This window comes from Apteryx mantelli, chromosome 10 (assembly GCF_036417845.1).
Source record: "Apteryx mantelli isolate bAptMan1 chromosome 10, bAptMan1.hap1, whole genome shotgun sequence".
Lineage (NCBI taxonomy): Eukaryota > Metazoa > Chordata > Aves > Apterygiformes > Apterygidae > Apteryx > Apteryx mantelli.
In genome coordinates this window covers 12,776,718-12,802,698 of record NC_089987.1, presented here as the reverse complement: position 1 = coordinate 12,802,698, position 25,981 = coordinate 12,776,718, and the positions used below count along the sequence as shown (strand labels likewise).

The 25,981-nt window shown below is 37.3% G+C and overlaps 2 protein-coding genes across 3 annotated transcripts in view; one reads left to right on the top strand and one right to left on the bottom strand.

Annotated features, from left to right (window-relative positions):
• The first annotated feature begins 8,490 nt into the window (after positions 1-8,490).
• PDCD5 (programmed cell death 5) lies at positions 8,491-13,357 on the top strand. The gene is made up of 6 exons (XM_067302512.1): positions 8,491-8,599; positions 9,269-9,309; positions 10,595-10,656; positions 10,984-11,075; positions 11,329-11,400; positions 12,359-13,357. Exons 1-6 carry the CDS (start codon positions 8,534-8,536, stop codon positions 12,404-12,406), a joined length of 381 nt encoding a protein of 126 aa, XP_067158613.1. The 5' UTR covers positions 8,491-8,533; the 3' UTR covers positions 12,407-13,357.
• A 1,318-nt stretch (positions 13,358-14,675) lies between these two features.
• The window catches only part of ANKRD27 (ankyrin repeat domain 27), a 51,620-nt gene continuing 40,314 nt past the window's right edge, over positions 14,676-25,981 (bottom strand). The window contains exons 23-29 of one of the 2 annotated variants that reach the window (XM_067302510.1): positions 25,694-25,891; positions 23,880-23,999; positions 23,103-23,264; positions 21,368-21,476; positions 19,914-19,995; positions 19,238-19,310; positions 14,676-17,327 (exon numbers count right to left, since the gene is read on the bottom strand). In XM_067302510.1, the coding sequence (XP_067158611.1) occupies positions 17,049-17,327; positions 19,238-19,310; positions 19,914-19,995; positions 21,368-21,476; positions 23,103-23,264; positions 23,880-23,999; positions 25,694-25,891 (1,023 nt within the window). In that variant the 3' untranslated portion in view covers positions 14,676-17,048. Of the gene's footprint in view, positions 17,328-19,237; positions 19,311-19,913; positions 19,996-20,495; positions 20,732-21,367; positions 21,477-23,102; positions 23,265-23,879; positions 24,000-25,693; positions 25,892-25,981 lie in introns of those variants that run through there. The other variant, XM_067302511.1, reaches the window with a different exon arrangement.

Here is a 25,981-nt window from a genome sequence, read left to right as displayed (position 1 = left end):
TTTCTTGAAGAGCAGCGCTGAAATTAAGTTAAACTGAAAAGGCAGCAAGAATCAGGAATGTAGTCCTACTCACTGTACTGTAATTATAAGCTTGTTTAAGCAGAACCGTCGAGACACAAGAATGTTTACTTCTATAGCGGGTAAGAATAATTCTTCCATCACACAAGAAAGGGAGAAATGCCACGTCTGCTGTTAAGCAGATCAGACTGGGCGATCAGGGAGTTCCCTGTGGCCTTAGTATCAATCACATATGAAAGATTTAAAGAAGAGACCTACATACATTCTAAAACCTTGATCCACCATGCATTCCCAGTGCCATGTTGTGTCTTCTTTCTTGTGCCATGTCATGCAGGTGAGAAACAATGCAACTTTTCAGTTCCTTTTTTCATAAGTTTTTTCATAACTGCTCAGTATTAGAGCTCAGCGCACCCTTCTGCGTACCACCTACGCCTTGACAAGTATTAAAAGCAAAACAGGTAGATTCTGGTGGATTTTCAAAGAGGAAAAAGAGCCGATTACTATCTATAAGTACCATGAGTCATAATATGCAGCATGCAGCAGTGATATGTCATGTACTGCCTATGACAGTAGTTCATCTACTGTGATATTCTTGCAATTTTTATAAATTTTTCTTCAGCTTCATGATGAATATATGCTTTAGGTATGTACCTAATCTATTACTCCTGATATTTAGGGAAGGCTGAAAGATCAAGAATCCTGTTACAGACTTATACTGTTGTAGACTATCTTTTTCTCTGCAGTAGCATTTTGAACATAAATGCAATGATGATTAATACAGACAAGTAATCTGAATAGAAAGTCTGAGTTATCTGTACACCTATCACGCTACAAATCATACTTTGCTGTTTCTTGCTATACACAGCAACTGTTCCAATATTTGCATAGATTTTTAGTGAGGAAGTGTCTCAGAGGTAACTTAAAAACACAGGTAAGGCCTTTTTTTCTCTACTAGAAACAGTCATAAGTGATTATAAGCATCATAATAAAACTGTCAATGTGGTGGGATTACCCAAATATTTGAAATCTTAATGCCTGAGTCCTCCTCCATCCTGAAAACATCATTCGTCCTTAATATGAAAAAGCTGAGCCACACAAAGAGAGATCAAACTTCATGAACATGCACATACAATAAGGAAGCAACTAGTATTATTAATAGACTTATAACTCTTCTTAGCTATGAAGGTGCCTACATGAAGAAAGCCCAGAATGTTAAAGAATAAGCCCAAATAAGGTTTCAATGCATCGATTAACTTTTTCTGAGGTTAAGTCTACAGAAGCCTGTGACCACAGTATGACATTTCTGCATGTCAGTGATCAACAGGAAAAACAGTAAAATAAAAATTAATTAATATTGAGGGTTTTGTACAGATTTCACATACATGCTTGGCAGCAACACCTCTTCAAATCTGGCAGCCCTCTCTTCTAGAAGACAGGCAGAAACCTAAGCCATATTTGAGCAACCCATATATCCTGAAGGATTCCAAGCCAAGAGCTTTACAAGAGTTCTCTGTTCCACATCATCTGAAGTAGATTCTCTTCTGTAAGCTGGAGAACAATAAAAATAGTTGGAATGCAATATATAATTCTATTAACAATAAAAATATATAATTCTGTTATAAAAAAGATCTATTTCACTGCTTATCTCTGTGTCATTTCCAAGAAGAAGTAAAAACTAGAAATAGTTTATTTTTTTACTAAAGAAAGCAAATAGACTCAATACATAGAAAAAAAGAACTGCTGCGTAAATGCATTTCACTTTTATACAGTAGTATCTTTTAGCAGAGCCATCCATCAAATATCATCCTTGTCAAACTTAAAGAATATGGAGCTTGTTTTTTAAAAAACTAAAATTCGCTTTGGTGGAGATCAAAGATATACTAACATATCTCATTTAGAAAGAGTTCTAAAACTCCTAAATTAACACATTTTTAAAAGTGAGAGTATCTAATTTTATTACATAAACTGATACTACTGGCAACTACAATAGCTTTGCTTTAACTCAGATATTCCTAGATTGGTGACTCCATATTTATTATTCATGGTTCAGTGATGTACATGGGAGCTGTGGAATATCAGTGTTTGAGCACAAGCAATGTTTAGCTGCAAACACAGATCATGAACAAGCACAACCCTTGTCTTCTATTTCCAGAAGTGCTTAACATCATCAGCTAGTCTGACCACAATGGGTCTGGACTCTTAATACAGTTGCTCTGTTCAAATTAATTCCTAGTTTGAATCTGAAATATAGTATGAATAAAAGTTCTTAGGATAGGACAATAAGACAGTATAGTCATCACCAAACCAACAAATACATGACCAAGTGATTTGGCTTGCAGAAATCTTACAATACAGCAAGTACTACTATAGAGGAATATGATTAATGTGATTACAATTCTAAAAGAAAAACAGGAAGTTGTTTTAATCCATACCCTGCCCCTCACTTCATGTATGTGCTGATAATGCAGAGTTCATGTTTCACTGTCCTTGCTGTGCTCCAGCTCATTAAACACAGCTGCTTCATATGGGCAAAAATACATTAGCCAGAAAGAAAATAAACAATCAGAGGTATGAGCTTAGAGCCAAAAACAAAGGCATTCATGCCCTACATTCAGCATAACGCAAAACAAAAAACATTCATTGCAGATGCTTTAAAAAAAATCAGGCATCACTCCAAGATGGTATATTAAGCAATAAAAATCACATGAATTGCTTCAGCCAGGTTGAAGTAACTATTAGCACTTCCGTAGCAGAACAAATTCATGAGTGACAATCCTGTAGTAGGAAATATACATATATATAAACAGGAAATATATATATTCATTTTAATGGGTTTTCTCATGGTCTGAAAGTCATGCATAAATTCAAGTCCTTTGAAGATGTTGGACCTAAGTCTTGATTCAGATTCTACTGAAATTTCTAAGATACCATCATTGACTTCACGGGCTTCAGTGTGAGACTTTAAATATACACATAGCACAAAAAGAAGGTTGAATGTACTCTGCAGATCTGATGGCACTGTATGGATTACATTCCTGCAAAACATTTGCTGTTTATTGTTTCAGGATGGTCAGAGTTGAAAAAAAAATGTAATCCAAAAAGCCAATGATACATAGTTTTGTATTTTAGGAAATGTTTTTACGTTTCCTAATGTACAATGTACATTTAGGAAATGTAACTACAAACAACTAACAATTTTTTTCCTCTTTTTCACTCCTGTCTTTTATAATCTGAGATCTCCTCACATTTCTGACTCACATAGCCATGTCATTCCATTTCCACGTCTATTCTGCTGTAGGTTTATATTTTTTCATACCAACCTTTGTAAATTCACAAGGCAGAATGGACAGTGTTTCTCAAGACTGTATTTATTTAGAACCCACTGCTGAGGCACCTATTCAGTCTCTTACATTGCAAATAATCGTTATTAGCTTTAATGTGTTTGTTTATTAAAAATGGGAGTTAAAGGGGAAATTTTCTATCACTTCAGTCAGCATTGGACTAGGTACAATGTAAGTAAATGTGACCAAATGTATAATAATATCTAATTAGATGGCTAAAATTAGCTGTTAATAATTTAAGACAATATATTTAGTTTTCAAAATTAATGTAAGTTTTTCTTCATTTCTCTCATATTAAATACTGAATTCAGTTTTTCTTTTTTAAAATTAGTTTCTAGAAAGTGTCATATTTCAGTTTTTATAAGGTTTTTACAATGCTTATTTTGAAAGCACTGCAATCTTTGCTTTTTTCTTTTACATTACAGAAATATTTATGTGGTAGATTTTTACTAAAATTTTAATTTAGGTGAGAGATGACTAAGCTAGGAATTCATTAAACAAGGAATTCCTGCATATCTCCCCATACTATATTTGGAGCTTGCAGATGGTGCCATAGCTGTAGGTATTTTATTTTATTTTATTTACACTTGCTTGAGAAAGATGTTTTGTTCATAATGTGTTGCTATTCTTCTGTTATTACTATAATATGGTATTATTTTAAACATGATAATGAGGATAATGTAAACATTATTGAAAGAGATGCAGCTTTTATAATGATTAAAACCCCAGGGTAAGTAATAGAAACATTTCTTGAGCCCTCTAGTGTTTGAAATTCTCAAAAGTCTTGGGAAATAACTGGCTTATCAAAATTATTTTCTGAAGATAAGTAATTTGAATAGATAGTACCAAAAATTTCCTGTCACTCTACTGGATTAATAATATACCTATAGATCATTATCACTGGCAACCCAACTGATGTTGAGCACCTTTCACAGCTGACAAATATATTTTTAAAGAGTACAGTACTGCCCCTGGTTTATTATTTTTCTCCAGTCATTACAAAAATATTATTATTTGAGTACCAGAATGAATTATTTTATCTATTTAAAAATTAGATTCTGTTAGAAGAATTTCAGAATTAATTTTTAAATGATTCAACTTTCAGTAAAATACATATGTATACTAAAGATGAAAGAATCAAAGTAACAGACAGCATAAGAAAATATTTCCTTGAGGAAACTGTCCTCTTTCCTAACACATGAGTCTGAATCCTTCCTGCATGATCAGAACCTACATTTTCAAATGGAGTAACTACATTATACATACAGCTCAGTAAAATAAAATATTAACCAATATAATACAACCAAAATAAACATGTACTCAAGTGTGAATGCTTCCAGTGTCCCAATCTCAACAAAAAATATGTGACTACTTTTATGAAGGGTCTCAGTTCCCACATCAACTGTTCTGTTCTTCATACTTAGCCTATCCATTTTCTGCCCTGTAGCTTGGCCACGATCTTGTTATATTTACCTGCTCATTCACCTCAAATGCCTTTACACCAACAGAATATAACAAGTGCTAGTACAGAATGTTATGAGTACTGGACTTATTAACAATACAAGACAGACAGGATCTAGTCAATAAACACGGAGTATTATTCAGGTCAGATCAGTATTTTTACAACAATCTAAGCTTATAACAACTAACTTTATGCTATTTAGCAAGGTTTGATGTGACAGATAATGGGAAGAATTAATAATATGGTATCAGAACACACAAGATGCAATGTTGTTAGAACAACATATGTAATGTTAAGCAGCTTGAGAGGGTTTGGAATCCTGAAGATTTTATAAAAATACTATAGTAGTTAGGAGATCAGAAGTATTCCTTATAAATCAAACTTCTTTTCAATTACATGAATTTTAACTCCCATTGATTTTGCTGACATTCATATCTGTGAAATTTGACCTGAGGTCTCATGTAGGACAGAACAGTAGCTACAAAGTGCTATATAAAACTTAACTACCACAACAAACTCCTCTTCTTTTTTTTTTTTAACCTTTTAAACCCTCTTTGCCCAAGCAACAAAGCCAAAGCTTTCAAAGATTATGCAATTTGGGGTGTTCAACTTCAGGCACTTTAAAAGAGCCCAGTTTACACTGGACCCTTTAAGTGGAGAACTCCAAATCTGAAAATAGCATCTGTTAAAGTACCTCAAAACAGAAATAAAAACATGAGGCTCTTAAAATCTTTTTTAAAAAATTAAAAATTACACTATATAAAAATATCTCTATATAAATGCATTCTGTATATGTATATACAATTATATATAGTAGTTATAATCTATGGTATATATTATGGTATATAATTATAGTTGTATGTAAGTATATACATTATATAGTATATATAGTTATCTCTATATATTACATGTCATATTTTATATATTACATATTCAGTATATACATTTGATATATGGTAGTTAATATAATATTTATATAATATATATAAAATCTATACTAGATCACACTTGCAGAAGACACAGTTATTAGAAAATACATTTAAAGCATTAGAACAAAGAGTTTTTAAAGCATTTCTTTTCCTACTTATAGCATTATAGCTTTCTTCATCAACAGAAGTGACACATAGAACTCTGTGGACATATTAAGTGTGTATAAGACTTTCAGGAATCCAGTATTTCCGTATCATAATTAAAAATCCTGAATAGTACTGAAGTGGTACTCAACCAGTTCTGAAAAACCTATATCTATACCTTCATGTTTTTAGATTAACTGTCCACTTTGTAGAGGTATTGATAGATACCTGTAAGCAGACGAGAAAGAAAATAGGCAGCTGACTAGACAACAAGATAAAACCTAAAACGTTGTTATTCGTGCCTCCAGATTTTTTTAATGGATGGAACTTTTGTTGTCTCCTGAAATTCATATTGTAGTTGTCAACTACAATACCTTCTCAAGACATACAAACTCATCAGCTGCCAGCTCATTGCTAATGAACTCATTTAAAAACAACTTATTAAGACATAACTTTTAAGTCTGTGAGAAAACAATACGCAATCAAACATGCAGCACATATCTGTGAAGCTAGACGAAGTATCAGGATTACTGCAGCTTTCTCCGACTGAATCAAAGCATATGGTGGTATAATGGAGCATGAATTTACAGCAACAGAGATGTACGATATAGATTAAAGCTTCATCTGTGAGAACATACTGTACAGCAAAAAACAACAATTACTGTGTTTTCGGCTTTATAGCGTAATGAGCAACAAACACCCTTCTGTAGAACTAGGGCTCCCTCTGCTGCTAATATGAAAGTAAAAAGAACCTTACTTTAAATCCACTAAAAAACGTGCTCCTGAAATACATTCTGATTTTAAATTTAGGGAGGTTTAAGCATGCTTGACAGGTGATTCAGATGGATGCAAGATTTTAAGTTATGATTGATAGGCTCATGTTATCCATATTGGGCACGCAGGGTAGAAAGCTCCACTCAAGGAAAATTTTCTTTCTACCATTTTTTTCTGCATTCACTGCAGAAGTTCTTAACTAAAATCATTAATGAAACAATTTCACTTTCTGTTATTTTTAAAAACGAGGCTAGAAATATTTGGTAATATTTCTATAGAAACTTCTCTTTTCAGGAAGTTATGACTTATCTACCCTCGTAGAATAGCTTCTAGTGTTTGTGGGTTGTTTTGTTTTTTGGTTAAATAAAATCTAAAAGTGTGATGAAGCAAGCACAGCTTTTAACGAGGTGCAACTCCAACCAACATTAAAAGCTGTATCTGGGATGTGTACGTCTCTCGTTGAGCAAGACCGAAGCTGTCAAGTGAGTGTTTCCGTAACAGTCCCTCGGAGCTGATACTGGAGCAACCTTGCAGCAGTTCAGAGGAAGGCCAGTACCTGCTGTCGGCTTTCTCCACCGCTGCGTCCCAGCTCGTAACCGAGGGACAGGAGGCAGCGTCGCTTCATTCTTTTTTCACAGTCCCGATGGCCAGCTGTGACTTGGACTTGGAAGGAGCGGTTACAGCACGGTAAGTTGCTTCTTGGGGAGTCACGACTGATCAGAGCTTGGGGAATACCAGTCAAGGTCGCACATGCGGATAGCATAACCGAGAGCTTGTCGGGGAGGCACTGCTGAAGCGCAGATAAACTATATTCAGTGGATATGAGAATGGCAGTAAGCTACGAGGATGGAGGAAAACAGACACAGCAGAGCAACGCTCTTTCCCCAGTCCGGCAGCAGCTCGCCTGGCGTCACGCGGGGGCCCTGCACCGCGGCCGCGGGGAAGCACGGCCGGGCAACAAGCAGGCCCGACCCGGCCGCCGGGGCCTCCCCGGCAGCGGCCTGCCAGCACTCCTCAGAAAAGCGGCCATTTCCCCCGCCTTCTCTCCAGCGGATCGCTGCTGCTGCCGCTGCGACCACCCCTCTAGAGAAATTAAACCGCGCGTGGGTCTGCGAGCCCCGCGAACTGCAGCGGGGACGGAGAAGGGCTCAGAGCTCGGACGGGGCCGCAGCGGGGACGGAGAAGGGCTCAGAGCTCGGACGGGGCCGCAGCGGGGACGGAGAAGGGCTCAGAGCTCAGACGGGGCCGCAGCGGGGACGGAGAAGGGCTCAGAGCTCGGACGGGGCCGCAGTGGGGACGGAGAAGGGCTCAGAGCTCGGACGGGGCCGGCTCTGACTGCGGCGCCGCGGGAGAGGCGCCAGCGGGAGCAGCTCCCGGACACAGGCGGCCCGGCCCAAGCCCGGGGAAGGCGGTGGCGGACACCGGGGCTGAGGAGAGCGCGGTGGCCACACAACTGCTGCTGGCCGCCACCTGTATGTCCACTCAGGCCCTCCCGCAACCGAGAGCGCAGCGGCGGGCGGCTCCGCACAGAGCTGCTGCGCGGCGAGGCGAGGCAGCGCGAAGCAGGGTAGGGCGAGGCGAGGCGACGCCACGGCCGCCGCCCCGAGCCCGCCTCGCCTCGCCTCGCCTCGCCTCGCCTCGCCTCGCCTCGCCTCGCCTCGCCTCGCCTCGCCTCGCCTCGCCTCGCCTCGCCTCGCCTCGCCTCGCCTCGCCTCGCCTCGCCCCGCCCCGCCCCGCCCCGCCCCGCCCCGCCCCGCCCCGCCCCGCCCCGCTCAGCGCTCGGCGCTGGATTAGTAACGCCTGGCTCGGCGGCGCCGGTGCAGTGAGCGGCGCCCCGACTGCGGCTGCGCGAGCCGCCCGCAGCCATGGCGGACGAGGAGCTGGAGGCGCTGCGGCAGCAGCGTCTGGCCGAGCTGCAGGCCAAGCACGGGGTAAGGCGCGGCGGCCCCCGCCCCGGCCGAGCCCCGCCGGCCCCGGCTCCCTCGGCAGCGGCGCGGCGCGGGGGGGAGGCTGCCCGGGAGCGGCAGGGCCTGCGCCATTGTAACGGGCGCTTTCCAGTGAAACGCGGTGAAGCGCTCAGCGAAGCGGGCAGGGGCCGCTTTGAGGGGGCGTACAGATACAGCATAAAGTTGTTTGCTTGCTTTTTTTTTTCTTTTGCTACAGCTGCCTATTTTAATCCCAAAATATCATGTTAGGATTGTGTTTTCTTGTATTTCAATAAATATGAAGTGTTATGTTGAATTTCAGGTGTTGCTAGCTGACCTTAACAGGTTTAATGCCTTTGGCTGTTTTCTAGGCCTCAGGAAAGCTTGTTGCCTTAAATCTAAGGAGAAGACCTCATATGTCCAAATCTATGGCAGTCTGTGGATAAATCCAGTAGCGCTAGTTATTACACTAGCTTACATTATTGTAATGTAAGGAGAGCAACCACCAGTACTGCATATTTATTTGCCAGGGCAGCCAATTCTTATTTTTCAGGATCTAGTCCATGGTCAAGCAGGTTTGGTTTATGTTAATCTCTGCTGGAATATTTAAATTTACAGTCCTGTGTGGAATGTTTTTGGATGATGATAATGATTTATCCTGTTCTTACACTTTAGGATCCTTCTGGTGATCCATCGCAACAGGAAGCAAAACAGAGGTATAAATGGGAGCTGTTGATTTTATTACTTTTTTTTAATAGTGTTCTAAATCTGTTGCTTTGTACTAACTGTTTTGACTATTTAATTTCTTTGGAATACTCAAATGAACTTTTGCTATTGGAAAAGATACCAATAAATAAACTGAAAAGGTAAAGATTTGATCCAAGGGCAACTAACATCTGATTTTTGAGTGGTCCAAGTGTGACTCCCATGCTATGGCTATATTGAATGATCCGTAATATCTCTATTTGCTTGTATGTCAGGCAATCTGAATTTTGACTATGAAAAACAGCAAGAGCTGCTCTTTTTTTTTTTATCTTGGGTTTCAGCTGAATATGATAATCTCAAAATCCTTAGGGATATAATGGGATGATTTGGGGAGTCATTGTCACTCCCACCTGTCTTCTGCTTCTTGAGCTCAGGAACCTTGGCTTTTCAGGGTTAGTGAGTGTTGGTCACAAGAAAATCCTGATACGTGGTTTGGAAGGCTGGCTATTCTTGCTTTAGCTTATTCCCAAAGCAGAATTCCTGCCAAAGCCAAAGTTGTTGGGAGTTTTTTCTGAGTGAGGTTTGGTTCTGCTAGTGCTATGGGAACATGCTCTCCTAGCTGCAATAGAAACCCCAGAAAAATCAAATCAATCAAAAAAGCTGAAACAAAATGCTTGATGTCAGAGTTTAGTTGTGAAAACAACATCTAGCATTTGCACTAGGTAGAAATTAAAAAAACAAAAAAATTAAAAAGCCAGACTTCTGGAAGAACTCAAGGTGCAAGCACATAGTCAAAATTTGTTAACTGAAATACATAAATTTTAGTTTTGCAAACTGTTAGTCAAATGTTTTAAGTATGTGAAGACTTACTGAAAAATGCTAAGTAAATACCAATTTCTGGTGAGTCTTGCAATTGCACGGGTTATTCCTTATGCCTGCTCTAAAAAATATTGCCTTTGAAGCGCCACATGGAACTGAATGCAGAATCTTTAAAGTGGAGAGCATTTGTCTTTCTAGCAAGATGTAACAGTAAACTGTAATAAGCTATACATAATAAACTCTGTCTTGATTTTTTTTTTTTTGAAGATTATGTCAGTTACTTAACCCCATCCTCAAAATACATAGAGCTACCCATGACAGAAAGTGCTATGAAAGAAATTGTGAATGTAGGATTGGAAGGGACCTCAAAAAGCCACTTACGGGAACTGAAAGTCTTCTGTAAGCTTGGCTGTTTTGTGCATATTATTTTAAGCACTTAATTTCACTTCTAATATGTAACTAATTTTTCATTTACAGGGAAGCAGAGATAAGAAATACTATTTTAGCTCAAGTTCTAGATCAAGCCGCTCGTGCAAGATGTAAGTATTCAAGTAATTTTCTAGTTAAAAATTCTCTTCTACTATACCCCTGTGCTGCTTAAAAAAATACTGTAATCAATGGGAAGATAGAACTCTTACAGCTTTTCAAGCAATAATATCAGTGATTGGTGGGGATGGGGTTAACTGACATCTGAATGTTTTTAATCAGATGCTTTCTTGAATTAATAACAGTGAGAGGAAAAAAATATTTAGAATGAAAGTGACAATGAACAACAGTTTTATAGTGGCATTTGTCACTTTTTTAGTACTGGTAAAGGTATTCATTTTAAAAAGAACAGAGCTTTTTATTTATTTTTTTTTTTCCAGTAAGCAATTTGGCACTTGTGAAACCAGATAAAGCAAAAGCAGTGGAGAATTATCTTATACAGATGGCAAGATTTGGACAGCTACCTGGAAAGGTGAGTTATGTTTCTCTACTTCTCTCTTTCTCATATCTATTCATTTTCAAACCTAATGCCCTCAAAAAAGCGTATTTGATGTTTTCAATATCTAAATTACCTAATTGAAAGAGATGGTTGAGAGTTTCTAATTACTATATACTATACAATTCCATCAGCCAAACACCTTTTATATGAAGGGAAAGTGTGACTCGGTTGTTTGAAACTAAGCATCTCAGAATGTGTTTATATGGCTTTTGTTCTGCTTTCCTAGGTGTCAGAACAGGGTTTGATAGAAATACTTGAAAAAGTGAGTCAGCAAACGGAAAAGAAAACAACGGTAAAGGTAAGCTTCATTTCATAAATACAATTTTAATTTGTTTAAAGAATATGAAATATAATCCAATATGAAAACAAATGAGTAGAAAATGGCATGTATTGCATCATTTCACTTAAGGGTAGAACTTGCTTTCTGTTTATCACCCTCTTCCCCACAGTGATAAGTATTGGGATTTAGTCATAGCTGTCCTAATCAGTAGATAATTTGCAGATATTAGCACTGGGGTATCAGGGTTCTGTTGCAAGACTAACAGGGAGAACCTTGTAAACAGCGGACAGTCACAGTAGTGCACTGACCACTAGAAAAGTACTTTTGGCTATAGTAAGTAGAAAATAGCTAGTGCAATTACCAGCAGAACTGTAACAGAAAAGCAGGCTATGTGAATTTCAAAACTATGTTATTGAGAAATGTCTGAAATTCTTCATTGGGTAGATACCTGCCCAGTGGTGAAGATATCATCCTCTAAAAATGTAGGAAATGTGGCAAAGGTATCCATAGTTCTGCAGCATAATTCAGGCCCTAGAAATTCTGTGTGTGTGGACTCTATCCTTATTACAGGAGTGAGTCTCAAGAAAAGTGCCTGAGTGACCTTAAAGAGGTTGAGGGGATGTAGATGATAATGCTTAGATTGTACCAAGTCAGACAAAAGACTTGTCATGGACCGTATCCTGTATCTAGCATTTGCCAGAAGCAAATGTTGGGGAAGGAAGATGAGAACAAGGCAAGGAAAATATGACCTCTGACAATTAGATTATTTCAGGTAGACTAGTTATGTAACGCTCTGCTTTTGTACTGTACCATTGCAATGGGAGGAAATCTGCTCCTGTGTAAGCTGCAGTAATGCATGCTGTGAGAAGGCACTGAGAATTTTGTACCTTTTGTCAAACGTGTAGAGTTTCAAAGGCTTGCTCTATGTTGGATTGACTATGACCCTTGTATTTTCATTTCATATATTTCATTTTAGTTCAACAGAAGAAAAGTATTGGATTCTGATGAAGAGGATGATTATTAAATACACTGTAAGACTGTCTGCCAAACAACCTGCCTGGAAAAAAAGGCAATATACTGTATCAGGCAGAATGAAAGATCTGAAAATGTTTACGTTACTTTTTTTTTTATAAAGGCCAACAAATGAACTTGTCTTGTAAAAATAAATCTGAGAAGGGGATTTTATAACTTAAATTTTTGCAGTATAAGAGCCCTGAGTAGTGTGGGGTTCCCCACTGCTTCCTTAGCATAAACGTTTTGTTGCCCCTTACTCAGTGTGTAAGCTATGCTTGCAGCACATGCACACCCTTAACTTGCTGCTATTGGAGATACCGTAACATGAGGAGTCAGAGTACAAACTTGGGAACAACTAGAAGTTTAAAAACTTACCTCCAAGTCTAAATCACAGAAGTTCATATAGAAACAAGATTTCCTGAGTCCATGAAGGAGTCCTATCCAGCAGCTCACTGGCTCTCGAGTCTTTACTGGAAATTTAGAAAATAAAGTATTTTGGTATCAAAGTACTGATGATTGGAGTTTGGACCGGAGGATTTCTTATCAGGCAGTCTGTGTAAAGAAATTGCAACCAGCATGAACTGTTCCCCCATGAAATAATCAGGTTGTCTCAAAACAAAGCAAGTTAAAGTTTAGTGTGTAATACAGCACTGTTCAGACACTTGGTATCGTATGTTCTTTAAACTACCTCCATTTTTATCAAATGGCTGGAGTGTTTCTTATTTTGCAAAAAAAAGACAGTTTTCCTAAACTTTCTGCAGCTCCTGCATGCATAAAATAAAACTGAACTTGTGTTATACCTTTATTCAAAAATATGGTTATGGAAATATAGAGGATAAATGCTGTAACATTGTGTTGATAAACATTCTACCACCAGAAAACCCTTTTCTGACATCACCTGAGAAGCGTGTATGATTCCAAATGCAATGTTTTGGGGACAGAATAAAATTGTTTAAAGTGAGCAGGAGTGGGTGCTTTTTTCACCTTGTGTGAATGTGGCTAAAAAACTTATTAAATTCTGCTATCAACAATGTAAGCTTTATTGCCTTCTCCTTAGAAGGCTGTTCCAAAATCTCAGTTGTAAAGACAAGAAATAACACTTCTAATTTATCTTAATTTCTAACCTTTTGGAAATTAACTAGATTGTACAGCAACATATTTTGTAGACAGATCATAAGTGTCCTGAAGTTGACTTAGCATAGTTGCGGTACAAATTGCTGGGGGAACCTCCCAGGGGTACTTCCTTCAAGTCCTCTTCCATTTTAGCCTCTGATCATGGTATCTTTGAAAATTAAGGTATTTTGTAATGATAGGTTTGGTTAAGCGCGTCAAGGGAACCATGCAAACTATTTCATTTACCTCAATCATTTGTTAGGCAGTATCTTTCTAGCAGGATTATAGTGGAACTGTTCAGGATTTAAGTGCTTTCTTATACATATATATCTAAAATGACTGGACATATAATTTTATCCTAGACTGAACACAGTTTTATAAACTGAAGCATGATTTGGTCATTTAAGTAGTCTCAGGTTCACAAGGACAGCTGATACTGTAATAGAGTAGAAAATTCAAATTAACTCTAATACAAATGTGTACTTTTTCTTTAAAACTCTCCATTAAAAATATTTGTTAGATATTTAAATATAAATTTTGTTGGAAACCACAGCACCAGGTGTGCATTAAATTGCCTTAGTAAGCTACTTTTTTTTCCTGTGAGTCTCATTTCTTTCAGGAAAAAAAGAAATTTCAAAGGCAAGCATTAGTTTAACACTGTAAAATACATCAGGAATGCTTTTCCTAACTCGCCCAACTCCTTGTACCCATATAATTTTAGTTGGGCTTAATGTGCCACACTTACTTACACACACTCTATTACCTGCTGACAGAAGAACAGCAAATAGACATGGGGATATATTGTGGATTGTTTATGTACTGTGAGTGTACAACTCCCTGCTTGAAAAAAAGCCATTATAAGGTGACTAAAACTTCAGAGCTTCCTCTGGTAGGTGCATGAGTATCCCAGTAGAGTGGGCATATGAATAGTCCTCTAGTTAAATAGTCTATAAATTTAAAAAATAAAGTTTACCAAACAATTATATAATTATTCATATCAAGGCTGAAAGTTGGACTGCTGCAGCTGTTTCATTGCTTGCATAGAATGGAACAGAACATTTTATGCTTCAAATGTAAGTATAACAGTACTTAGCAGGTTTTGTTTTCCAGGTGTAAGGAATTCCTATGTTTTTAAATAGAAACTAAGTAACTAAATTCAGCAGTTCACATCCTCTCATAACCCTCTCTTTAATTCTCTCTAACCCTTTTCAAAGGTATTTAATCAACAGTATCTTAAAACGTGTTTCCAAAGCTAGTTAACCATACTGGGCCTATTATTAAGGACTAACAAAACTGGCTTGACACTGTTTGATCTTACTGTCGCTGTGTTGACTCATGTTCTGTAAAACTAGATACAGCAGTATAATTGGTACTTCCACTCTGTAGCAAGATACCACCAGTATTAAAAATCTAATAAACTGATTCTTCCTCATCCATATTGTCAACAGTTTTAGGATGAGAATCAGTCTTTTATTTAATTGCATGGTGTAATTAAAACACAAGTTAAATTACTTCTCACAAGTTAGGTTGGAAATCAGTTATATAAACATTTACCTGTATCTTAAACTTTACAAGTAATATCTAGGTATTTCATAAGCAGCATACCCTAGTATTACACAGGTAATAATTCTTATTTTTATTACAGGTAAGGATAACTGACTTGCTCTAGTTCATGTTTTTAAGAGTTACAGGAAGAAAAAAGCCTGGCCCACACCTCTTCCCTCTTGCCCTTTGGCTTGCAATAGCTGAACATCCATCATACAATTTGTTTTTAACTGGAATTCAAGGCTAGAGAAGAAAACTTTGTATAAATGTAAAATACCCTTCTTTAAATGTTCAGTTTCTCTAACAATTTTGTATTGTACACACTATCAAGTGTGGCAATCCACAAACATAGGACAGAAGGAGGAAGAAGAGAGTCATACAGAAGTTAACAGTAAATTCCAATGGATTCCCTCAATTTACACATAGGCACAAGGTGAAATTTTCAAATGCCTACGAGAACGAAAGTAAGGAAAACTGGATAAAAGATAAAATGTTTTAAATAAGCACTCAAACAGCTTTTTCAAGAATTGTTTTACTGTTTTTTTTCTTTTCCATCATTTGGCACAAATCCCAAGGCACATTAGAAAAATCAGATGAACTCGTAAATTATTAGAAAAATAAACACATTACCCTCATTTCCAAATGTCCATGTATGCACTTCTTGCACAGTTTACCCCTTAGATTAAAAAGTTACTTGAAAAAAATCACCAGTATGTCCTCCAGCTTTGTACTTTCCCAGGCATTTTACTAATACCACAGTTAAAAGAAACAGAATTATTCATAAAAATATCTTATGAAATAAACTGCAAGCTGGACATAATAAGCCAAAAATAAAAAATATTGCAGTTAGAAACCTGGCTTATGCTGCTATTTACACATTTCTCCTACCATAACCACTTCTAAAAATTTTTAACGGAAATAGTAGAAAATTAAGTCCAAATTTAAGTTGCCATCTTGTAGGTATTTGTGAGCTTTCAATTCTTCAGCAGTGATCACCTCTAGAATTTGGTCTATTCCAACAAATGCTTACTGATGTCAGTAGTAGCTTTCAGAATCAAGAAGTCGACCTGTTTAAATAGCAGTCAGATAGGAACAGGCTCTTAAGCAGCGGTCTTGTCTTACCAGTTTTGCCCATGTACAGAATCATGAGTATTTCTGTGTTTTTTGCATGATTTGATTTAGAGAGAAAAAAAAAAAAACTTAAAACAATTTTACATGTCCTTATACATACTTTTTTTTTTAATGAGGCTGTGAACAGAGAGTGCAAAGTTTTGCTTCATCAAGTGCTCTCTACCTTTTCTCAGCATCTTGGCTCCTGTAAGACCATGATCTTGCAGACCCAATACAGGGGTGCATTGCAAAGAAATCCGCGCAGATTACTTCCCATTGTGGTAATAGCATGTATAAATCTCTAACATAGTGTCACAGATTTTATCAACTGTTGTTTTCCCAGCTACTGAAATATACAGAAATATATATTATAATGGTTTGTAACATTACAATAAAAATAGAGACATTTGAATTACTTCTGGCAATAAATACGTATTTATCCAATATATCTATATATATAAATATTTATATATATTTATCCAATGTAGTGATAAAAACTGAAAATGCAAAAATTATTCAGACTTCTAAAAACAAAGTGGGTGGCTGAAAAGTACAATACAGGATTTTGTTGGTTTACCGTTACATATAATTTTTTAGTAAGTGCTAAGTAGAATAGGAAAGTAATTTTGCTATCTGCATCTCAGTATGTCCCTGTTTGTTGAGATCAATAACAAACTGGCTAAATAGTTATCTCCAAAATAACCAGAGGATTCAGTCTTCAACAGTGCTAGGAACATTCTGCTTCTGCTGACGAATCATCCGTGTGTCCCGTTCGGAAGGCACAGCTTGCAAGCATCCCTGAACTCCTTGATATCCAGCACCGGGATATTGAAATTAAAACCACCTAGTTCTTCAGCTTTTGTCATCAAATTCACACTTCCTTGTCAGTGTTTTGAAAACAAGTCATCACTGCACTCTTTTGACTGTGACATACTTGGATTTCTGGGACTGGCTAAACCGCTTTTATCGCTGACATTCTCTGCTGAAAGCGGCACGTTAACAGTGTGTCTCCGGTGCATTAGTTTACTCCTATCAGGGGCTTCTCTCACGTCATCATGTTTCACAAATTCACCACTGCAGCCTGTGTCAATAATCTTAACTTTGCTCTGGTCCAGCGTTTCAACAGCTTTTAACTTGGTTTTATCAAAGCTTTTAATAGCTAACTGTGAGGGTGGAAAAATAGGACATGTTAAAGCATTGTCTATTTTCTTTATTTTTCTTCATTCCAAAAAGTAAAATGAATATAGTGTTTCTTGAATATAATTATCACATTAATTTCATGGCATTCTTGATAATGAGAACACAGCCAATGATTAAAAATAGCTTACTTTGTAGGCTAGTAATTATCCTCATTATACATATGAGGAAACAAGGAGAAAAGAGGCCAACTTGCCCCAGGCTACATATAAATCAGTACCAGAACTGAAAAGATAATCAAGGCATTCCAAAACTTTTTTTTCCCCTTCACTATCCTAGTATCATCCTAATCATTCGGATCCTGTCATCCAAACACCTTTTTAATGCAAGTCTCAAGATATTTGAATTTCACAGCCATTTCTTTTACCATTAAGTAATACGTAAGCAATAATGCAGCCAGATTCAACCAGGCACTGCTGAACGGTGTTCTAAAGGCAAAACTCTGCTTCCAGATCTTATCTCTCAGGGAAGAGGCCCCTGTAGTCCCTCTTCTTTAAGACTCTCTTTTGGTCACTCCAACTATTCTTGTCTTCCATTTCCATATCTGCTCCTGACTCTTCCTCTGCAGAATGTGTGGCTCTCCTTGATTACTGGCCACTTTGCAAAAGTGAACATAACTAAGGTACCAAAGAGAGTCCAGGCATGCTAAAAAGAGACTTTCTAAGATAAGAAGAATTAAAGGCACAAATTAATTATGGTATCCTTTTACTGAAATAATAGTAACAATATTGAAAAAGTTTCAGAAAAGATTATGCATGACTAAGCCCACTAATAATTTAGAGCTGTATGATCAGTAAATTCACAGAGCCATGACAGTCACACATGGTCTAAGTGCTATATATCATTGTTGCGTAGTAGCTTCTTGACACCTACCATGCTTTCATGACGTACTGCCTTCAGTTATCCACAACTATAAAATCTAAATCCCACATTTAAAATGGGGTATTATCATTAATACTAGAAAGACTAGAATAATACAGTTTTATGGCATTTCATCTGGCATTTTCAAATTTCTTTGCCAATGTTAAATCTCATAAGGGATCTCTGAAATAGGACAGCATTCCTTTTTAGAGATGGAGAAGAGAAGCAAAGAGACTGCATTTCCAAGGCTACCTAAGTCAATCTAATGGGTAGCTACTGAGCTAACTGGCAGAAAATTGTTAATTTTCATTTGAATAGGGTAGTTTTTCTCTCTGTTTAGCATGCTGAAATGGCTCAGCAGAAGGTCCAATGAGAGCTACAGCCAGTGCAAAGAAGGGAGGGGGAGCACATGCTCTGGGGGAGGGCAGCAGCCAGCAGTTAGATTGGCTTAGGGTGCCATGGTACCCCCAACCGCAGATGAAGTGACTTATCTAAGATCACACTATACATTTGTGGTGCAGCTGACAATGCAACATGCAGTTTGTTGTCTCCCTTGCAAACAATCCCTTCCTCGCAGCAGGCTTATCATGCAAACCCCAATTTTAATCTGGTATTTCAGTGTCTAGCTGTTCCTTTCTCTTCCAACCTTCTGTTTCAACCTACTGAAAAATTTCTCTTGTCAGTAGCATCTCTGCTTGACTACAGCTTTTCTTACATGCTGTAGACTTTTCAAGCCTTGGTATATCCCAGATTTTGCTGGACAAGACACAGACAACAAAGAGATGAAGCCTGCAATAAGTGACAAAGAATAAGAGGTTTAAGAGGTGGTATAGAAGCACCATTGAAATTTGGACAATGAAGAAACGTTAGCAGTTTAGCAAAACAGGTCAGGCCTTTTGGATTCACTGACCACCATTAGTAAAGAATCTTTCCTGTTAGACGTATTATATTAATAGCAGACAATACAAATAATTACTATATTATACAAATAATTCAAACAAATATTTCCTCTTACCTGATGCAATAATTGATAATCAAAATTAGGGACACTTTTATCTCTTGTTATTGTTCTCCGTAAATGTTTTGCTCTAAAATATATTTTAAAAGAATTAAATTTAACTACATAAAGCAACATACTTTCAGCAAGTCTTTCCATAAAAGCCTTGTTCACTGAAAATCCACAAGATGGCACTATCTCAACATAAAAAGACTATATTATCTGACAACACCTTTTTTTCCCTGAGAATGATAGCCTACTAGTATTTCCTATATTTTATCACAGAATATATGCCAAAGTTTAAAGAGACCAGAGTCAAAACCCAAACACTGAGTGAAGCACTAACATGATATTTTTAAACTGGTCTGGCATAAATGTTCCTACCTTATAGTACACCAAGTACTAGCAGTGCAAAAACAATTTTAAATAAGCTTACAAGTACTCCCCTGCTGGCCAGCTTTCCCTCCTGCCACCCAGCACGTCACTGCTGTTCACCACCAGCGACTCTCTCATATCCAGAACACCCGTCTGGTGTTATTAATGTGTAAGCCTCAGAGTAGTCTCTTAATTGTCAAATTAGTCACATCTGATGTGCAACAATGCTGGACCCACTTTTGGCCTTTACCGTATGTTATATTTCTTTTTGGCTTATGGGAAACAACAAACATACTTTCAAGGCAGCTTCTGTGCTTACTTGTTAAATCTGTTAATTGATTGCACCAGTTGCAGTTGTCTGCTTAGGGGATCATCAGCTTTCCCACATGGCTTAGAGTTCACTAGGGGTTTAAAAGAACAGGCAGCTAAAATTACAACTTAAGAATTAAACAAACACAGCTCTGAATGAAAAGCGATCCCTATTCACGTTCAATTTAAAATTCCACAGTAAAATTACAATAGTAATAATTTGAATCAGAGTCACAATTTCTGTTTGGAAAATTTACAGCATTTTAAGTTGCAGGAGTAAGTGTTCTTCATCAGATTAACATGACTAGCCCAGCTTCTGAAGAAACGATGCAATTCTGGACTTTGAGGCTCTAAATTCAAATTATTACAAACCTGAATTAAGACACACATGCTATTCCACCTCTTAGTTGTATTACTCACATTGTCTACTATTCTTTTAAAACTATTTCCATAATATTTGAAAGGACTGTATCAGTCTCTAGTGTCAGCATACTGTGATATATATATTTTTTGTATTAATCAACAAAATATTGACAGTCTTTCTCACAGAAGCAGGCAAGAGTTATTTTGAGAAACCTAACTAAAACTCACTGATGCTGAAATGGGCACTCCTGCTCCTACTTTTCCCCAATTCCTGGTCATGGAGTCCCACCTTCTTCTTTACACAGCGCTGGTGACAGCAGATACTCTACGATGCCGAGCTGTCCAGCTCACCACAAAACTCCTTACTCCCGCTGTCCCAGCTTAGTGAACTGGAGCAGCCTGGAAACCGATCTGACAAACGTCTGAGCCAGCATAAAGGGAATAGTGGATAAGCAAGACCAGAAGCTGAGGGAGGGAGGAAAGAGGTGAGGACAGACCAGGAATAACACCATCCCTTTCTAAGTGGCAATAATCCAGCACATCAGCTCGGTACTGTCAAATTGTACCGAGTGTCTCAACGTATTTGTTTAGACGGTATTACATGCTGCCACTGACAGAAAGAAATCTTCTGCAAATCTTGCTGACTGAGTGAGGAAGTCACCTCTGCAGCTCTTGATTTCTGTCCCAAAATCTGGGACCATAACTAATTGAAAGATCACTCCCTAATCTGTTTTAGGGCAACTTAAATGGTAACTGGAGGTGATTTAATCTCTTTTAACTTTGCACTGAAAAGGTCAAGTCTTACACGGTTAATCATATCATCTCAAATGTGCCATGTTTTCTAACTTTTAAATGCTTTTGTATGTAAAATTCTCCCCCATGCACAAAAAAAGTGAAAACTGAGTCTGCAGAAGATGTCATGAATAAAATACAAAGTCTGCCACATTTAGTTGTATATTTTAGGTGTTACTTGTAATAAATACGCAAAATAGCTGACTGTTCTTTAATGGTATATAAATTAAGTATATCAAATATTTGATGCAGTCATGCATTAATTCCCAAATCTCTTTTTATTTATACCTGTGAAAATACAACACACACCTTTTCTTCTTATCTTGATAGTAGCATGCTGCTCACAATCCTTTTCTCTCTCTTCTGATGTAGGTACATAGCTTGGTGCTGTTTCCAGCAACTTAATGATATTTGAATTCTTAAATTTAAAAGTTTCCATTTTCACCATTATTAAAAAAAAGAAAAACATCAGTACAATTTAGGATTCTAGTCTAGGCAGAGTGTGTTAATTGCTGCCAAAATGAACGTACCACACAAAAAATACATCTTTCTAAATACAAACTTGAAATTACATGAGTTTGAGTAGGGGTAGAAACACTGTTCCACAAGTTGCACTGTACCAGAGTGATGATTTTATAGTCTTGAGCTATTATTTTAAGCTGTGTTATTTGTGGTTAATTTAATTTATGAATAAATGATAATATGCATACTGAAATTAATGCAGTAGGGCATTTTAGGGCCGTTATCCTACATCTCAGAGGCTATTACTGTGCACAAAGCTGGGGACCAAGCATCAAATCATTCAAATTGTGTAACAATCCCTTATAATGTAGTATACAGAGTATGTTATTGCTGTTAGTAAAGGGGAAGGTCAGAGTTCTGGATGACCTGATAAAAGATATCAAAAGGCACGAAGGGGAAAATATGGTGGGCAGAACAAAAGATTGCTAGCAGTGACGCTGATTAGTAAAAGGTATTCATTTTCCCACACTGGACATTTCTTCTGCTCCTTCTGCCATTCCTAACTTTCTTTCATGCATGGTATATCTGTGCGTTCACTCTTTCTATACTCATTTTTTTGTCTTGGATAATTTATTTTAGAAACACAACAGGTACTAGTCATACATAGTATGTACACACATTGTACATAGTATCTATCATCTCCTCAGCTGCTCTGATTTTTGAGCAGGAAGCAACTTCTTGGTAATTTTACTCTGAAATAAACAAAGCTTTCAGCTCCTACATGAAGGCAGATTTTCATTAGATGGTGTGTATTGCTGTGTATGGATTTCACACAGCAGTTTTTTCAGAAACTGGAGCTGACAGAGTGGTACATTGGTTCTAATTTCGTTTTATTCACAGTGTTTGCAGTACATTCTCTGTTTTGTTTTCATATTGTAACAAGGATTCTAATGAAACTACGTTGAATTAAATGACTCTAAGTTAATTTTTAGTTATTTGAATAAAGAGCCAGAATTAAGAGCTCAAGTGCAGCTCATCAAAAGAAGAACATCGAGGTGTTTAGCCAAATACTATCAAAACACTTGAGAGAAAGAAGAGGGATAAAAGGAAAAAAAAAATTCAATGGCAAGATAGCAAATAAAATACCTTCAAAAATAAACATTGCATTTCTGATGCACAGAATTCTGTGCTCTTACATGCCATTTTATCTCATTTTTAAAAAGCAAAGAGTTTTGGGAAAAGGTAAAATTTAACATTAGTATGTCTGTAAGTACTTATGGTAACCTTGACCATAAAGAAAACCACCTCATAAATTCAAGTGCACCATACTCAACATCAGATAATTTCATAGGTGCATGGTTTTTAGTGTTTTATAAATGGATTGTCTATTTTTACAATGTAGCAGATTAAACAGGAATTTTAGTCTTTATATCACATTCCACTGTTAAATACAAAAGTCTTGACTAATGATGGGCTGAAAATGTTATTGCGATAAACATTTTTGTGGGTTTTTTTTCCCCCCACATGATGCACATTGAATTTTAGCAAAATCTAACCCTAAAAATACCCTTTCTGCACTCACCGGTTCAGCGCAGTCTGCGGGGGTGCAATGCCTCTCATTCCTTAGGTGCGTCACTGCACCGTTCCGAAGCAGCAGCTCTACCAGGGCTTCATTCTTCCCTATCACAGCCTCGTGCAGTGCTGTATTTCCTTTGGCATTAGAAAGGTTAACAGAGGCTCCATGCTGGACAGCAAAATAAAATTGAAGTTATAAATAAAGAGTAGAATGAAATGGAGATAGCGCATTACTATTATTTTTCTCTCCCCTTTTATTTTCAATATATGAATGAGAACAATGCAACAGAATCCTTGTAGCTATATACAAAAAGCAGAAAGCATATGCTAGCAATCACCAGTTCAACAATAAGCCACCCAACCGTATCATTTCCTCGTCTCTCTCATACACACAATTTCATGGATCAGCTCATTTCATTTTTTCATGTATCTGCTACATATTCCAAGTTTAAGAGAGATTTCTACACAAAACAGAAAAACACCTGCACAAAACATCCTACACTATACAAACACAAGCAACAAAACCTGCCACCTGCCACAAGAGAATTCCACAAAAAGAATTAGCTGTACAAGAGTAAGGTAGTATTTATCTAATAAAATATCTAATAAAAAACATGAAGGGAAGGGGCTGAAAGGATAGAGAGAGGAAGAAATACTCTCAATTTTTCCTGAGAAGTTTTAATGAAGAAATGCACAACTAAAAACACTAATCTTGAGTACTGGATAAACACAAATACTGTATGAAAAAATACTATTCTGAACATTTTGTTTTCAGTGATCTTACCTCTAACAACAAGGCAGTAGTCTCATACTGACCATTCAAACATGCATAAATTAATGGAGTATTTCCATATATATCCTTTTTATTTTGTTTAGCATTGTAATCCATCAGACACTTGACCACCTATAGGAAGAAGTAACAACATTTTTTAAGACACTAGCTAACCACAAACGTGCAGTGAAAGTCCTGTTTTCAAGCATGTTTTGGGAAATTTCGGTAATGGAGAATGAAAAATAGATGGAAGAAAAAAGGACGGAGAAAGCAAGTCTCATCTTGGCCGAACAGATAACCACAAACATTTATTCCTACCATACTGTTTTTCGTATTTTACCTCAAACTCCTAAAAGAGCCCTAAACAACTGGAAAAAAAAGTCAGAAAATGAAAATACAAGCAAATTTGCTTCTGCGATATGTGAAAAATATACCTAATCAGTAACTTTACAAAACATAGAAACCAAACCTCCACAGCAACAGCATCCTATCCTCCTTTCCTAACTCACCAGAGTTTCCTAACGCACTTGGCAAGGAGTTCTTTACATTGTAAAGACCCCATGAATTAACATTCATTAACCTCCAAGTTGGAGTTGTATTCTTCTGTGTCCTTCCTGCTTCCCTAGCGCTTTCCCTCACCATCACCTTTGCAATTCTCTCAATTTTTATTCCCTCATGCAATCATCAGCTTTCCTCCTACACCTGATTTTCCACTTTTCTGTATCTTCGTTTCCCATCCCCTCATCCGCAACTGCTTTTTCATTACCAGTATCTTTCCGCTCTCATTTACCTTCTCTCCTGTGTTAATGTCCTCCTCTCATTAGCTCACGCTTCTCCTTCAGTGCCTATGCTTTATGTTCACCCTGAAGTAAAGGATGAGGTTACCCTACTACCCTCAAAGCTCCAACAGGCCCATGAGTTGGCCCATACACTTGCACGACTGACTCTGCTGAAGGTACAATAGGTATTTAATACTGTGGCTATTGAAGATACCAAGACTACTGCACCAATAGATTGCGTATATATCTCCTCCTTGAGCTACACGGAGAGAGAAAGATTGTTCTTTGTTTCTGAACAGTTAAGCGAAACTTAACAGAACATCAAAGAGCTGAGACAGACAGACGTATATCTCTGAAATGAACAGAGCCATGTAACTGGACATCTAGAGGAAGGAAATTAATTCCCTAGGTTGGGATTTTTCAAAATTCAGATCTGTCCAGCTCAGAAGATCTGCAATTCCATAAATGTTGAAGTGATTCAAAGTATATGAATATGTAACCACAAGAGACATATTCCTTCCAAGGGATAACTACAAGCATGACAAACTGAACGCAAAATATCTAGGAAAAACTAATTAAAATATTGTCATTTTACACTCAACAGGACTATTTTCATGAAACCTGTTAGCAAGAATTCTGCTAACAGGAACTAGTTATTACAGGTTTATTTCTTTACAAAACTTTAAGTGTGAGCAGACTTTTAAATTCAAACTTATGCCTATCTAAAAAAAATTAAAATTACACAGGAATATTCAGCTGCATGAGGTATTCTTGTAGTGTCTTATGTAAATGGTTCCACTATTGCCAGCACTCTCATTAAACCATTATTATAGGACATGAAGACAGAAAAGGTGCCTATAGAAACTGCTTCAGTAGAAAGATGCCCTTTCTCTCTGGGGAGTTAGAATTAAAAAAATAAAATAAAAACAGAGAATCCCCAGACTCTCTGCACTATTACTGGTTTAGTTATGTTGATAATTTCACAAAACAGCTTTTTGTTGGTTGTTAAGTGTTAAATGGCTTGCATTTATGAAGAGGATCAATTACCTGGAAGTGACCTTTCTGGCAGGCTAAATGAAGAGGAACTGCATGTTTTGCATTCTTGGCACTGATATTGGCTCCATTTTTCAACAAAAGAGAGACAAGTTCAGAGTGTCCATGCAGTGCAGCCATATGCAGTGGTGTAAAACCATCTTGATTTGAAACATTTACTCCAAGCCCATTAGCAGGAATCCTTGCAAATTTCTGTTGAGGAAAATATACAACAAAGCTAATTATATATAATTAATTATGCTACTTGCTATTGACCAAAAAGCAATCAAATACCTACTAAGT